This window comes from Penicillium samsonianum (genome assembly GCF_028829775.1).
Source record: "Penicillium samsonianum strain IBT 33392 chromosome Unknown utg000001l_segment0_segment0, whole genome shotgun sequence".
In the NCBI taxonomy this organism is placed as follows: domain Eukaryota; kingdom Fungi; phylum Ascomycota; class Eurotiomycetes; order Eurotiales; family Aspergillaceae; genus Penicillium; species Penicillium samsonianum.
In genome coordinates this window covers 3,854,196-3,869,989 of record NW_026643259.1, presented here as the reverse complement: position 1 = coordinate 3,869,989, position 15,794 = coordinate 3,854,196, and the positions used below count along the sequence as shown (strand labels likewise).

Genomic DNA, 15,794 nt, shown 5'->3' with positions numbered 1-15,794 from the left:
CAAATGTCGGATAAATGATTGCGTACCACTATCAGAATGACCACTATCTAATTTACGTGACGAACTTTTTCACATCGTGGTTCAATAGCTTATAACTCGTCATGAGTGGTCTTTCCGACTCCGGCCAAATCAGGCATGGACATCATGTTCACCACCATACTGGTCCAGCCGGTAAAGTGCTGTGTCCGCTGGCCATTGCCTGAGTCAGGGTTGTACTGTTCCCAAGCGAACCCAGTCTTCTTCCACTCGCGGAAGACATTCTCGACCAAATTCTTCCGCAAGTCGGAGTACATCTCCCGCGCCTGTTCCTGGTGAGGACCAGAAACCGTTGCAGTGTCCTGTGAAGGTTCTGTCAGATTTTGCGGGTAAATAAATGAAAAGATGGAAGCACTTACATAGAGATTCTTCAACACCAAGTAGTTGATGTTAATCCAGACTGGGCTTCTCCAATAGTTCTCATCGGTGTCGTAGAACTTATCCTTCTTGCTCAAACTGCGGATACCATAGTCACTCCACAGCTCCTGGGGATCACCGATCAAGTCCAACACAGCCTTGAGGCGCGGGCTGTCAGGACCCAGCATACCAGTCAGGAAGGGGAAGATGGAGATGTAACCCTTATGGCAGACGTGGACACTCTCTTCATATTCATCGATAGTGGCATCACAGAAGGTTTGCTCCTTCTCGTCCCAATGCAAGTCATCAATGTTACGAGTGATAGCGGTCTCATAGTAGGCGAATTGCTCGGCATCTTCTTCCTCGCCGAGGTTCTCGGCAATGCGACGCATAGTGCGAGTCATCATTCCCATCCAACTGATCAAATCGACATGCAGCTCACCGGGGTGCGGTGGCTGAGCTCTGGGGTAGTCATCGATGCCAGAAGTGAGGATGTGCTGCACGGAACGTCCGCGCCAGCGGTAACCTTCCTTGGTCGAGAACGCCTCACGGTCATACGACTTGATGTCACCGCGCTGGGTGTTCCTGTACCAGTTGTAGTGCTTCTTCAGGAGCGGGTAGAATGAGCGAAGGTATGCTTCAGACAGTTCCGGGTGTCGGACAGTGGCAGAGCGCAAGCTCGCGGTCGCATCTTGGTTGTCCAGGGATTCGGACTCGGTGCTCTTGTTGCTGCTAGACTTGACTTTGTCCATGAATGCTTCCAGGGCCATGAATAGAGTAGGCGGGTTTGCGTAATGGGGATATTGGACCGTAAACTCCTGCGGAACCTTGCTGCGTGCCTCTTGACCGAGAATTTGTTCACGGGCAATCCATCCATCCTCGTCCATCAAGTGGAACCAGCTCTTGATAATCTCGAGCCTGTGAATGTCAGTATATCAACCAAAACCAGTAAATGAAACGAAAATAGGTGTAAACGTACGCCAGATCAGTATCGTATTCGATCACGGGCATCAAATGGAAACCTTCATCCCAAAGGAACCCTCTAGGGAAGAATGGTCGGGACGGAACGCAAGTGAAAAGCTCCTTCGGGCCTTCGATAACTGGCTGCACGGCAGCCCTGGCCTCGGCGGTCTCTTCCCAAAAGCCTTCATTCTCCTCTTCATAGGCAGGGTTTGCGGACCGATCCACGACATCATCACCGTGGAAGAACCCAATGCCACCGATGAGGTTAGACAACATCGCCTTAGAGAAGCTCGAGTACTTCGGCGAGTCAAATGGCGCCTGTGGCGGGAGAAGCTGCTCAAATGTTTCGGAAAATGATGCCGAAGCATCATCAATTTCCTTAGTGAGGGTTTCCGAAGTTAACGGTTCGGGGGCGGAGCCAGAGGAGAACAGGACATCAAATTCAAATGCACCTGTAAAAACCTTCTGGACAAGATGAGCATTACCCTGGCCAGGCTTATGCTTGATAGTAAACAGCTGGGCCGGGGGCGGAATGTTCTCTTTTCCATACTCTTCAAGGGCTTCATCAACCTCCGCCTTCAATTGAGTGAAGAAGATTCCCTTTGCTTGCCAAAGCTGCTCCTCTGGGAAGGCCACGCTAGCTACAATGCTGCGATCCAATGGCTTATCGGTGGAACTAGGATGATCGTAGCGGGGGTGCGAGTTGGTTTCCGGTCCAGTGGTGACATCGATAGCGAAATCACCAAGTTCTGCGGAGTATCCTTCGAGCTTGACATTGCCTTCCACACCAGTGGATTCAGAGGATACAGAATCAGCTCCCAAGTGACCGAAGCCTTCGAGAGTGGAGTAAAAGATCATCGTGATGGGCTGGTCAGGGTCTGCGCCCTCTCTAGGCGTGCCTTTGACTCGGAATCCCCAGCTACCTCCGTGCTGACCACCGGGAACTTTGATGAAATCGATTGTCAAGTCCAAGCTATTCCCAGCGTCATGAATTGTTTCCCGTCCGCCCTTCCGGATATCGTATTCGTCCCAGCCATACCCGGCCATTCCTTCATTTTGTTCGCATGTGTGTCTAAAGTCTTCGGTGAATGTTAGCTTCACAGTTCACCAATGCAACCGGGCTACCAAGAATCACATACTTTGTTGAGCACCGGCAAAATCATCAACCTTTCCCCAGATCAATCCCGCCGAGAGACTCTTCGGAATGCGAGGACGCACCCCAAAGTAGAGATTCGACTTGTAGGGACCCCAAAGCAGGGACTCGTTGCTGGCACGTCCGGCCTCTCGAATCAAGACGGACACATTATTGGGATCTTCGCTGGCAACAATCCCAGTTGCACTCAGGAGCGACGTCAATAACACTGAAATCCTAAGGGGACGCATTATGTAGCCTCAGTCAATTGACTGCTGTCCTCTCCGCGGGATTAAGCTATAGGTGTATGTACCTTAATTCACCGCCTACCTAATCTAGACTAGTCTCATATGCGTACCGGACAATGTCCTCGGACGTCGCCCGCCTTTCCTTTTCCGCTTTAGCGCCCACCTCGTTTACACGTTGTCCACGCGTATACTATGCCCAGGTGTCTCATCAACAATACTTTCATAGAAAAAGATGTGCTATTTTTCTTGTTATAGACACTATGGTATCAAGTATTTATTCACATGAACTTGCGTGGATCCAACGATCCAATGTTCGCGCTCTTCGCCTTGCCATCAAATACAAACTCACTAATGAGCTTCCCTGTACCCGGCGCATTCTGGATACCCCAGCAGGTATGGCCGGCCGCAATATACAGTCCCTTCACATCAGTCAGGCCAACTAGTGGCCCAGCACCAGAATCACAGTTTGGAAGATAGCAAGCCTGGCGAGTGCGAACCTCTCCGTCTCGCAGCTCGTCAGAAATACTACCCACATGGTCTATGATTTCCTGGCAGCGTGTCTGGTCAACCTCGACATCTGCAGAAGTCTTTGGTAGTGGAACCGTTCTATCTCCATCGCCACATGCATAGACAGTGGCATCAGGACGCGCGTAGATCTCTGGCGCGGCCACAGTTGGGCGAGACTTCTTTTCGGGGTTGAAGTCGGCGGGGATTTCGATGTTTGTAAACAGGCAGTATGCACTGACTGGTTTCTTTGGCTGGATCACCACACTGTGGGCCCGCATGGCTGATATCGGAACCTCCGGAAGGATAGTCTTCGTCCAGGGACCAGCAGCAACGAGCACATCGGTAGCGGCGATTGTTTGGGTTTCACCCGATGTTTTATCGGTGTATGTCACTGATTCGACAGAACTCTTGGACCGAGCGATATCTGTAACCTGTCCAAGAATGATATTTGCGCCCTTCTCCTGGGCAAGCTTTGCGATGGACGTAGTAAAGAGGTATGGGTGCACTTGAGCGGTTTCGCCCGGTCCACTCATACTTTCATAGGCCCGCAGAAGATCTGGCTCAATCCAATCCAAGTCCTGGGGGATTTTGGCAGACTTCAGTTTAGACAGAGCCGCTGCGCTGCGTTTCTGCAGGGATTCCGTATTTCCACTCCCGGCTTTCCCTGCAGTGTTCTCAGCAAGAGCACGACCTCTCACGACGAGTTGGCCGCAATTGACCTCTCTGTATCCCCATCGGTTGGTACCATCGTGCTCTTTTGCAAGTTCAGCATGCAGTTTGTAGCTGAGACCAACGAGGTTGCTCGGGAAAGCCCATTGCGCCAGCATACCACCCGCTTTTCCCGATGCCCCGCCGGCGATTTCAGAGGCCTCAATGAGTGTGATTTTTTGGCGGGCAGGGTCGTAAGATGGGTGTCTGGTCAGGTAGTATGCAGTGCAGCATCCAATGATGCCACCACCTGTGAGTGTTTTGGTCAGCGAGTTGCGAATATAGCGCGCGGGGTATAAAAGTCGCAAACAATCTATTCTTACCAACAATAACGATCTCACGCCGATCTCCTGTCGCCGACATCTTGAATTTTGGCGTTATCTTGGACGCTAATGATCGTAACGAAGCCACTATGTAGAAAGTTGTAACTGACAAGTTTGGACCGCAGGTGTGCTTATATACAGAGATGGCTACGTCACTGGAGATCTAGTATGTCCAGTCATATGTCGCATCCGCAATCAAGTCCACCATGACCGGTTTTTTCTACCAGTTTGACAATGAATCATTTAGAAATTTTTTTGGTTCACTAATATTTCACTAATATTCGAACAAATGGGATTGGTAGCAAATCCACAAAGGCTTGGACCATTGAATGGGAAGGTAAAAATCAAGCCAACAAAATACTCCGCAAATGCATATCGTGTCGAAAAAAGGCAGAAAAATGTCCAGTGTTTTTGAATACAAAGAAAGTATGGGATCGTAGGAATAGTAAGGGTGTAAGGATTCATCGCGAGGGACTGAGAGGCCGGTTGAAACCGCCCTGGCGGTTCATGTACTGTCGGTACTCGATCTTCTTCTCCTTTCGCACACCATAGATGTTGTTTCCGGGGATTTTGGTGTTCTTTGTTGTCCGGAACCTGCTGAAACCCATGGCCTTTCGCATTTGTGCTTCCATTTCGTCCTCGTCCGCATTTTCGTTGAAGTCTACATCCATCTCATCCTCGTGACGATCTGGTCCTGGTTGTGCGCCAGTTGCCTTCCGCCCAGCATCTCGCGATCGAGGATCTTTGCGGTCGCCCTGGCGGTCAATCTTGGGGCCTCGAGGGGGTGACCGGGCCTTTGTGCCATTGCGTTGCGGAGATCGGGAGCGCGAACGTTCGCGGAACTTGACGTTTTTGGGTGCATTGCCTGACATTCATAGGTTAGCATGGCACAAATACTCCATTAAGTTAAATATTTCACCAACCTCGCCTATCCTGATTGCGCTCCCGACTGGTGCTCCTCTTTCGGTCCTGGGCCCCACGCCCATCTCTGTCTCCGTCTCGTCGGTCCCGGTCGCGGCGATCTCGAGACCAGCTCCGTTCTCGCCTTCCATCCTTGCGTTCTCGTGAGCGAGAGCGATACCGGCCATCGCGTCGGTCATCTCGTGGAGCTGGTGAACGTTTGCGGTCGCGGTCTGACTCTTGCTCTGGTGCCTGAGGCCGTTTATCGTTAGAATCCCACATGGCCGAGCTGTCGACTCGGCGAGCACGCTTTGCAGGTGGCTCCGCCATTGTTAAAAGGTCTGGTCTAGTCTGGGCGTTGCCCCGTATGGCGTGGGTGTTTGTTGCGGCTGGGGGCAGATGAGGATGGCTTCGCTCAAATTTCGAGAGCTTGAGCAATTAGAACAAGATTAAGGAGGCAAAAAGCGAATGCTCGTAGTGATAGAAATGTAGAGGGTATCAAGTTGTCGCAATGGGTGTTGGCCTGAATATCTCAGGACCAAAGAGAAGTTTATTCCGGCCGCGGGAAGAGACCAGTTGCGCATTTTGTGACATGGCAGATGACCGATCTATAGCCCTATCAAACAACCCGTGGACATGCCCAGGTGGAGTTATACAACTTTTATTCGTTTTTAATGACTGATTTGATGAGTGCCAGTAATAGCTTGATCCGACATTTGACAGGCCAAACTGCATAACTTTGAATAAACGACAGGAACTCAGTCAAAACATATTATATATCCACCTTGTTTGTGCAGCCATCAATAGCCTATTTTCCCAGGTCGTCCACTACAAACAGAATATCATCTACCTACCTTTACTTATTCACATTTTAGTCTTTGTCTTCGAATCCTGCTCGCCGGAATGGTCATTAGCAGCTCCCCGGGCTGCCTCCACGTATGAACTCCATTCCACGGGGTGCAGCCTACACATCCCCTGCCCAATTGGGGGAGATGATATTAGGTTCCAAAGCATGGCGTACGCAGAACTAGGCAAAAGCCCAACTGCCATTTCTCATTTCTTGATGAGCAAGGGTATCCAGGCCGGAGACAAAGTGGGTCTTTGCATGGACAGATCGGTCCAGACAATCATTATTATGATTAGGATTTTGAGAGCTGGAGCTGCATATGCCCCAATGGACTCATCCTCTCCACTGGGAAGAATCACACAAATTTGGAAAAAAGCCGACATAAAATATGTGGCCACAGACAAACTAGGTGACAAATTCCGCAATCTAAAAGCGACTTTGATCAGGCCAAACCAGCTTGAATATGCTCAGCCCCTCAAAGACTGGCTCGAAGAAACCAACACCGACACATCAAAGCCAGTATAGCTCATGTTTACATCTGGCAGTACGGGCCTTCCAAAGTGTGTTGTCCACGGGCACAAATCAGTGTCTCTCAGTCTCCATGAATGCCTCGAGGAGCTTTCAATCAATGCCTTTACTCGATTCATGCAATTGGCAAGCTTGGCCTTTGACGCTAGCATATTGGAAGTCTTCGCGCCACTCGCTGCTGGTGGATGCCTCTGCATGGTATTACAAGAGGAGCGAGATGGCAATCTGGAGTCGGCGATGGAGCGCTTGAAGGTATCACACGCATGGCCCACACGATCAACGGCCCTACAAATACAACCAGAGAACCTGCCAAATCTTCGTAGCGTCAGCGTTGGAGGGGAGCCTGCTTCTGTAGAGCTCGTGTCAACATGGGGCGAGCGGTCCAGCTGAACAACCTATACGGTACGACTGAAGCCGGCGTGTGAGACAGACACAATGAAGATAGGAATGAAACCCGGCAATCACCCCAAGAACATCGGCCGCGGCATTGGCAGTATCGCATGTTGGATCACAGATCCACAGAACGTGCATAGACTGATGCCATTTGGCGCCGAGGGAGAACTACTTATCCAGAGTCCGTACCTCGCACTCGGGTATTTGCAAAACCCAGAACGTGAAGCGCAAGCCATGCTCGATCCTTGGTCCCTAGAATGGGCACCTCTCATGCAGCTTGAAGGGACTCGAGTGCACCGTACGAGTGATCTGGCCAAGTAAAACGAGAATGGCGACGTGATATTTCTGGGTCGTCAAACCGTCAAGATCCGAGGACTGCGTGTGGATCTGGGAGAGGTTGAAAGTGCGATCGAGTCGTGCCTCAAATCCGGTCGCTTGGCAGTCACCTTGTCTGAACACGATCGTCAGGATGTCGAGGTTGTTGCTTTCGCCGAAACAACCGATTACCAGGAATATCAATTGGCCGAAAAGATGCATGACCAGCTATCCAAATTCCTACCAAAATATATGATTCCGACCGCGTTTGTGTCAATAAAGTCCATGCCACTCACGCTGTCAAAGAAAATCGATCGACAGCAACTTCGGGGACGATTATCAGATATAAGCCAAAAAGACCTTCAAGCATACCGAAAGAAATTTTCAGTCAATGACTGCTTTGAAATCCCAAACACCAGAACATTGGCGGTCGAAATTAGCAACATTATTGCAGACATGTTCGAGAGCAAAGACGAAGACTTTGCAGTGTCTCTCCGAGGAAAAGACTTTTCGTTCGCCAGTGTTGGCCTCACGTCCATGCATATGGAATCATTGGTAAACTCGATCCGGAAGAAATACCAGAAGAAACTCAAGATCGACGATTTGCAGAAACATGATCTGACCGTTTGCAATATCGAAGACTGTATTCTCGGAACAAAGGGACTGAAGAGGAAAACTAGCCAAGCCAGAAATCTGATAGCCGATCTCGCAAAACTGAAGCCAAAGCTCGATTTCATTCAAAGTTGCCAAGCAACTGTCTTTCTAACATCAATTACCGGATTTCTCGGCAGCCAGATATTGAGATTTCTATTGGAATATCCGGAGATCAAGTGTGTCATTGGCCTTATTCGGGCGAAAGATGAAGAGCAAGCCCGACGGAAGGTGCAGCAACACGGTGAACTAGGCCATTGGTGGCATCCTGGGTATCAAGATCGCATAGAATTCTGGACTAGAGATTTGAGCAAACCCTAGCTCGGACTGGAGCAGTCTAAATGGGACCGCCTCTTTTCAACGGACGAAGCAAAGCACGTCGATGGGATTATTCATAACGCAGCTCGGGTAAACTGGATGGATAGCTATGAAATCCTCGAGCCTGTGAACATCCACAGTACCACCAACATCCTCTCTGGGCTCTCCAAGGCGGAGTCTCCTTGTCCACTGATTTATGATTCCGGAGGGTATATCCCAATGGAGCCGGCGAACCACTTTGCCGAGAAGCTCTCGGAAGCATCAGGATACGACCAAACGAAGTTCATGTCCCAATTGCTGTTAAACGAGTACAATAAGCACTTAGACCGAGAAAATCCCAAGGCCGAGAAGGCGCGCACCGTGATACCAGGATTTATCGTTGGAACCCAGAAAGAGGGCATCGCACATACAGAAGATTCCCTGTGGCGACTGGCGTTCAGCATTGTTCGATTGAAAGCCGTTAGCCAGGAGCTCCAATAACTCACTGTGGCAGGCGTGGATCAAGTTTCCAGTCTAATCACCGATGTGTTCCTGCACCCGGAGCAATATTCATCAGAAGCAATCAACTGCGTGGATGGAGTCACCGTTTCCACATGCTGCGACGCTATAAGCAGGCAGATGCAGATGCCAATTCGAACAATGAGCCAACAATGAGCCATCAATAATGGATGAGGACAGATGTTGAAGAAGGCGATTTTGAGCATCCATTTATGCCCGTTTTGAGCTGGTTTGAAGAGAACGCCTGGCAGTTCATGGTTGATCAAGACAATCTCCCACGGAGCTGCTATTTTGACCAAAAAGAAACGATTATCGCGTTGGAAAGTAGTGTGAGATACATGACGGATATTGGATATCTCACGCATGATGAGGCCCGTCAGAACCAGCTGGACAAATCTACTGTGTGCATTAGGTCCAGCTCTTGATAGATAACTCGGAAGAATGATAGAAAAGTACCCTGTTGTCTCAATACTTTCCCCATACGTAGCTTTATTGGCCAAGCATAATATTGATGGCGCAGTCCATTCTCTGGTCTCAGGGGAAGTAACTGGAGTATTGGAGAAATGCCTCATCAATCTCTGGTGTTTTCTCACCGATGCGGCTCATCTCCGCATAGTTGAAGTTACCATTCAACCAATTCTCAGACTCAGAAACCAATTCAGCAGAGGACTGTTCAACGGAGCTGTCATTTCCGGCAATGGCGGATACTGATGATGCCTCACTGGTAGAGCTCGGAACAAGGGGGCTGGGTTGGAGTTTGAGATGAACGGTGATAGGGTCTACCATGGATGGCAGAGTTTGCCCTATTTTGGTAAGTAGCAGTGGAAGAAACCTTCGACGTCCTCCCGGAAGATCATGGATGAGAGTAAAGAAATGCTTGAGATAATCTTGCGGGCCAAGCTTGAAGCCCGAAGAACGAAGCCCAGCCGCCGAGAGGCATGCCATAACGTCAATCAAGGTGCATGCCACCTCAAATATTTTTTCGATCTACAATCTGTTAGAATATGCTTAGTATTTTATAAGGTAAACCATACAAGACCAATTCCATGGGTTTCCATGCTCTGCCTAGATAATTTCCATGTTGCGAAGCAGAGATCTTGAGCAATTAAAAGGGGGTAGCGAAAATCCATGCATTCATGCGAAGGCTTTGTCGAAAGAAACCCAGCAGTTGTAGAAAGCTGCCATATCATGATGCGCAGCCACTGCTGAGACACACGCAAGTCCGCCATTAGTATATCAGGAAGATCGAGGTCTGCCGGAACTGCACTTTGGATGCGCTCCTCAAGATGAACTAGCGACTCAATCGAGCATGTGGCATTTGTTCCATTCCACTGACTCAGAAAACCTTCATCAAATGGGCGGTAGAGGTTTACCAGACACCGAAAGCCAATGGCTGACGCATTTGCAAGTGGACCATCTTCTAATTGGGGGCTTTCGGGAGTGACCTGGAGCGTAATTGGTCTATGTCGGCGGATCGCATGAGCTCTGTCCCTGTATTAGCGAATGACTAACGAACAGGCGAAGAAAATACCTCTCAGACACCACCAAGAGCCAAAACAATTTGCCTGCCAAGGAAGGGTCATCGTCATCCACCTGCGCCGATGATGCTTGACTTTCCAGTGCGCTAGCCGTATAAAGCGTCGTGGATTCACGGAGAAAATAATATGCATGCCGTTGGTTTCCCAGTCCAATATGACATCCATATAGAAGGAAAGCAGTGATAATGCTTTGCCGTACAGGATCTGTGAATGGATCGATATGCTTCCGAGCTTCTGTGGCTTCCTCAATCAGGGAATTTCGGTAGTCTTCAGTACAAAATCCCTGAGAGAATTCCAAGGATGCATGTTCCACGGCAAATCCAGTTTGAGTGACCACAAAAGCGCAGAAAGCAGTGACTAAACAATAAGCATGGAGGCATGTATCGGCAAGGTCCACCTGTTTCTGAAAACTGCCTGGTTGCAAGACGGGCACTGTTCCTCTCATTCGCGAGAAAAAATATCCTGAGCAGGCGTCGACAAGCTCCTGGCTCACAAGGCCCGGGGTTTTCGAGAACTGACATCTTCCCGAGGCTTGCAATGACTGGGGCGTTGGTATATTATCTCCAAACCCGAGAGCTGCCGATGGTGGAGAAATATTCGCATCCCGCACCAGAGCCTGTTCAATTTGGTTTGCTCGGAGCTCATTGAGAATGTTGGCTGTTTGGCCCTGTCGCCCCTTTTTCTGTCGCTGCGAAGACGTCCGACAGATCAGGCCGGCAGCTCGACACTGCTCACAAGGTTTTGGGAAAATGCATTTGACCTTACGTCGGCGACATGCATCACATGCTTGTTTGACCGGTGGGTCTGGCATCAGGATAATCAGGTACAAATATACCGAGAGGAACTAGCACCGCACAAAAATCCGGGGTTGCGGGGGGAAGTCGGGAACAAGTCGGGCAAATAAATGCTTTTGTGGCCTTGTTTGTCAGGCATAAATATCTCGTCAGGGCCCCAAATTTGTCTTCCCTGAATCTAATATGGCTATTGAATTTGTAGTGGAAATTATCTCTTTACTGGCATTGTGTTTTAAAAGACGAGAAGTAAACTCTAGAGGCTCAGCTAAATCTTCTTGGGGGGGTTCCTGATGAGCTACAAGCTGGGGATTGCTAAGAAACCACCGACATCTGGAAATATTGTGGCCAGCTGCAAGAAGTGCTATGCAGAAAGTATTCTTGTAAAGTAACATATCAATCAATATTCATAGTAATATATTTCTGATTGGTATTTCATGGTATTTCATGGTATTTCATGGTATTTCATGGTATAAATCTCAAATATAGACACGTCCTTCGAAGGGCTTCAGCGTTTCCAGTGATGAATCGGAGTAGTTGCCCACAAGTAACTTCATGCCTGCGGTTTTCCCAGTCTGTGTGAATGGCTGAGATCTATCAGTGAAGTTCAAAACGACCAATGCTCGTTTATCATCTCTCGACTTTACAAAGCAAAACGTCTCTTGATTCTCGTAGTCAAGCACTTCAAATGCACCGTGGATGAACAACTCCCGGTACTCTTTTCTCAGACTCAGAACATCTTTCCAGAAAGACAACACACTTGATGTATCATTCTGCTGCCTCTTTACATTGATCTCACCATAAAGATCATGAGCTCGCATCCACGGCTTCCCGGTAGTAAAACCAGCATGTTTCGAGTCATCCCACTGCATCGGAAGCCTGGAATGATCGCGAGCCAGAATTCGGAGACCATCCATGATGTGCTCTTTGCGAGTAGGATCAGTTCCACTCTCACTGCGTTGCTCTGCTTCTCGGTAATATCCTAATCCTTCAATGTCCTTGTATTCCTCAATGGGCCACTCACGTGGTGCATTGATCATACCAATCTCCTGTCCCTGATAGATGAACAGAGTCCCAGTCATCGTAACCATCATCAGGGCCAGCATTTTGGCAGAGATCTCCCGGAACTCAGGTGCATCCGATCCAAACCGAGAGACAGAGCGTCCGTTGTCGTGATTCTCACAGAAAGCGGTGGTCCAGCCATCCGTTCCCTCAATGAAAGACTGCCACTTCTCCACAATGGATTTCATCTTTGTCAACTTCCATGGCGTGAAAATGTACTTCTCCTCCAAGCTGGGTCCCATGCCAATATGGCCAATGTCCAGGTGGAAGACCATGCTCAGCTCCTTGGCTGATGCTCCCACATATTCAAGAACGTTCTTGGGATCGGGTGTATTGGCCAGTTCGCCCACAGTCATGACATCCCCGTACGGAGCAAATGACTCGTCATACATTTCGCGCAGGAACTCGTGAATTCGAGGGCCGTTGCACCACATTCCGATGGCGGGTTGGATGTAACTTTTCGGATCTGTGATGGGGGCGTCTGGGAAGTTTGTGTGTTTGCTGTACTTGTTCACTGTGTCCACTCGGAAACCGTCGACACCTTTGTCTAGCCAGAACCGAACCGCGCTGTTGTAGATAGCCTCACGCGTGGCCTTGTTGTCCCAGTTGAGATCAGGTTGTTCTTTGGCGTAGAGGTGCAGGTAGTATTCTTCCGTTTTCTCGTCCCATGTCCCTACATAGAAGCTTCATTAGTTCAAAGACATTGAATGTTGTCAACCATTTCAACGCACATGTGCTTCCTGCAAAATAACCTCGATAGTTACTCGGAGGCATCCGATTACCTGCCTCATCATATCTAGGAGGGCGCCAGAAGTACCAATCGCGTTTGTCATTGTCCTTGCTACTCCGGCTTTCCTGGAACCAAGCATGTTGATCACTGGAGTGGTTGACGACAAGGTCTAGAATCAATTTCATGCCTCGCGAGTGACAAGCTTCCACAAGACTCTCCACGTCTTGTACGGTTCCATAGGCAGGGAGCACATTTTCATAGTCGGAGATGTCATAGCCCATATCGTGCATGGGCGAGTCGTACATCGGCGATAGCCACACGACATCAACCCCTAGTGACTGGAGGTAATCGACCTTTTTGACAACGCCCGGGATATCCCCCCAGCCATCACCATTGGAGTCATAGAAGGAAGCCGGGTAAACCTTTAAACTCGAGCACACAACGTCAATTTTAAGTCTTCGGGAGGGCCTGAATGTTGTGGCAACTGACCTGGTAGACGGTGGCTTCTTTCCACCAATTATTGGACCCCGTAGGAACGGCTGTATCCTGTGTCGCGTGTGGTGACATAGTGGCTTGACACCTTCATTTTCCCTCCCGACACCCCTCTTATACGTTTTCATCGTAGCTCGGCACCAATTCGGCCTGGGCAAACGCGGGGATATCTTCAGGAGACCCTGCATACCCGCCAAGGCTCCGGTGAGATTCTTGCATATCCGACTAACGACCGACTTGCCGCCGACGGGCCCCTTTCCGCCACTTTGATTGGCCACGGTTAGACCTCCACACTCCGGCTTCCCCAGTTTTCTCCAAATCTTCGGAAGCGAGTGACATCCCATGTGCATTTTCCCCGGATCCGCGATGCGCGTGGACTAAACTATGCGTGTATTTTTGATTTGGAATCTTTTGTATAAATCACGCATCGCCCCGTGGTCTATCAGCCTTGATAATGCCTGAAGTATCGGGATATTGTCAGCCTTCGATTCTGATTAGGCCTTGAAAAGAACCCCTTGTTCGAATCTTCTTGTTTAGCATACAATTTTCACCGGGTTCATCTGGCTTCGAAATCACAACACAGTTTCCAATGGTCTCGATGGACGCCACGTCCGCGAGGATGGACAGCAAAGTCTCCCCCGTCCTTGCAGAGGGCAGACAGGCAGCCAGGAAGGAGCAGTCCATGACCCTCTGGCAGGCTTTGCGGCTATACCCGAAAGCTGTTGGCTGGTCAGTCCTCCTTTCATCTACTCTGATCATGGAAGGGTATGACCTCGCATTGCTGAGCTCAATGTACGCATCACCTGCGTTCAACCAAAAGTTCGGAGAACAGACTCCCTCCGGAAAATGGGCTGTTCCGGCTTCCTGGCAATCCGGCCTTTCCAATGGTGCACGTTGTGGTGAAGTAATTGGACTTCTGATCAATGGTTTGGTCTCTGAACGCCTGGGGTATCGCAAGACCATGGTCTGTGCCTTGGCCACCATCACGGCAGTCATCTTTCTGTTTTTCTTCGCAGTCAATGTCCAGATGTTGCTAGCCGCCGAAATTCTCGCGGGTATCCCTTGGGGTATCTTCCAGACCTTGCCAGCCGCCTACGCCTCCGAGGTTTGCCCGGTAGTCCTGCGACCTTACCTGACAACTTTCATCAACATGTGTTGGGTATTCGGGCAGTTCGTGGCCATTGGTGTCAACCGCGGCTCTATTTCTCGCGATGACCAATGGGCCTGGCGCATTCCTTTTGGCGTGCAATGGGTGTGGCCAATCCCAATCATGATCGGCTGTCTTTTCGCACCTGAATCCCCATGGTGGCATGTGCGCCAGGGCAATGTGCAAGGAGCTCGACGAGCATTGCAGCGGTTGACATCGTCTAATGACCCCAACTTTGACCCCGAAGAGACGATTGCTATGATTCAACACACCAACGAATTGGAGAAATCGCTTTCTAGTGGGACCACATATTGGGACTGCTTCAAGGGAACAAATCTTCGCCGAACTGAGGTAGTTTGTCTTGTCTGGTTAGTGCAGACCCTGTGTGGCCAGAACTTGATGGGTTATTTCGCCTACTTCTGTGTCCAAGCAGGCCTGCCCACCGTTGAATCTTTCAATTTGTCCCTGGGACAATACGGTCTCGGCGTTTTGGGTACAATGGGATCGTGGTTCCTGATGTCCTACGCGGGCCGTCGAACCATCCACATCTCCGGTCTCGCTAGTCTTTTCGTCCTTCTGGTCATTACAGGATCTCTATCTTTTGCACCGGGAGACAATAACGCAGCCAAATGGGCAATCGGGGTGATGCTCATTATTTTCACATTCTGCTATGATATCAGCGTTGGCCCCGTCACATACTCTCTTGTCTCGGAACTATCCTCTACCCGTCTCAAAGCCAAGACTATCGTCCTCGCCCGGTGTCTATACAACATCAGCAACATTGTCGTCAACGTCCTGACCAACTATCAGCTCAACTCCACGGCCTGGAACTGGGGTGCTCGGTGTGCCTATTTCTGGGCTGGCACGTGTCTAGCCTCCCTGGTCTGGGCATACTTCCGGCTCCCCGAGCCGAAGGGCCGCACGTATGAGGAACTGGATTTACTCTTTGAGCGCGGAGTTCCGGCAAGGAAATTCGCGACCACCGTCGTTGATCCGTATGAGGGAGAGGTGACGGAGGTCCATGAGGCGCATGCAGATAAAGATTGATAGTTCAGCTATGTATATAATCCCGTAAGGTACATCGTAGGATACAGTCATTATAAATACCCACAAGATCATAACTTTGGAATTGACTTGATTATTTCTTCCCTCTCATACCACTTTAAACTTGACAACCTAAAAGACTGGAAGTCTCACAATATCGATTTCACGACCAGAAAGTAGGTAATATTGATACCAATTTGTATAATATTTACATTGGTAGACCGATAAAACCACGCGATGAACCCGAGTAAGTTAAACTATCGGAG

General features: G+C 49.6%; 7 protein-coding genes across 7 annotated transcripts; 2 read left to right on the top strand and 5 right to left on the bottom strand.

Annotated features, from left to right (window-relative positions):
• Window positions 1-89: 89 nt before the first annotated feature.
• Window positions 90-2,739, bottom strand: cwh41 (mannosyl-oligosaccharide glucosidase; the record flags this gene model as incomplete). The annotated part of the gene is made up of 4 exons (XM_057274194.1): window positions 90-338; window positions 396-1,311; window positions 1,373-2,435; window positions 2,496-2,739. The coding sequence occupies 4 exons, from the start codon at window positions 2,737-2,739 to the stop codon at window positions 90-92; spliced, it is 2,472 nt and encodes an 823-aa protein (XP_057142373.1).
• Window positions 2,740-3,014: 275 nt separating this feature from the next.
• N7471_001472 (NAD(P)/FAD-dependent oxidoreductase) lies at window positions 3,015-4,314 on the bottom strand (the record flags this gene model as incomplete). The annotated part of the gene is made up of 2 exons (XM_057274193.1): window positions 3,015-4,201; window positions 4,275-4,314. The coding sequence occupies 2 exons, from the start codon at window positions 4,312-4,314 to the stop codon at window positions 3,015-3,017; spliced, it is 1,227 nt and encodes a 408-aa protein (XP_057142372.1).
• Window positions 4,315-4,513: 199 nt separating this feature from the next.
• Window positions 4,514-5,504, bottom strand: N7471_001471 (SNUT3/LISCH7 family protein; the record flags this gene model as incomplete). Its single annotated transcript, XM_057274192.1, has 2 exons — window positions 4,514-5,139; window positions 5,198-5,504. The coding sequence occupies 2 exons, from the start codon at window positions 5,502-5,504 to the stop codon at window positions 4,736-4,738; spliced, it is 711 nt and encodes a 236-aa protein (XP_057142371.1). The 3' UTR covers window positions 4,514-4,735.
• A 1,480-nt stretch (window positions 5,505-6,984) lies between these two features.
• On the top strand, window positions 6,985-8,706 carry N7471_001470 (uncharacterized protein; the record flags this gene model as incomplete). The annotated part of the gene is made up of 3 exons (XM_057274191.1): window positions 6,985-7,240; window positions 7,316-8,139; window positions 8,230-8,706. The coding sequence occupies 3 exons, from the start codon at window positions 6,985-6,987 to the stop codon at window positions 8,704-8,706; spliced, it is 1,557 nt and encodes a 518-aa protein (XP_057142370.1).
• A 552-nt stretch (window positions 8,707-9,258) lies between these two features.
• N7471_001469 (Zn(II)2Cys6 transcription factor) lies at window positions 9,259-11,073 on the bottom strand (the record flags this gene model as incomplete). The annotated part of the gene is made up of 3 exons (XM_057274190.1): window positions 9,259-9,711; window positions 9,759-10,209; window positions 10,256-11,073. The coding sequence occupies 3 exons, from the start codon at window positions 11,071-11,073 to the stop codon at window positions 9,259-9,261; spliced, it is 1,722 nt and encodes a 573-aa protein (XP_057142369.1).
• Window positions 11,074-11,532: 459 nt separating this feature from the next.
• Window positions 11,533-13,412, bottom strand: N7471_001468 (glycoside hydrolase family 13 protein; the record flags this gene model as incomplete). The annotated part of the gene is made up of 3 exons (XM_057274189.1): window positions 11,533-12,788; window positions 12,847-13,267; window positions 13,335-13,412. 3 exons carry the CDS (start codon window positions 13,410-13,412, stop codon window positions 11,533-11,535), a joined length of 1,755 nt encoding a protein of 584 aa, XP_057142368.1.
• A 523-nt stretch (window positions 13,413-13,935) lies between these two features.
• N7471_001467 (putative MFS maltose permease) lies at window positions 13,936-15,531 on the top strand (the record flags this gene model as incomplete). The annotated part of the gene is made up of 1 exon (XM_057274188.1): window positions 13,936-15,531. The coding sequence occupies one exon, from the start codon at window positions 13,936-13,938 to the stop codon at window positions 15,529-15,531; it is 1,596 nt and encodes a 531-aa protein (XP_057142367.1).
• Window positions 15,532-15,794: the final 263 nt, after the last annotated feature.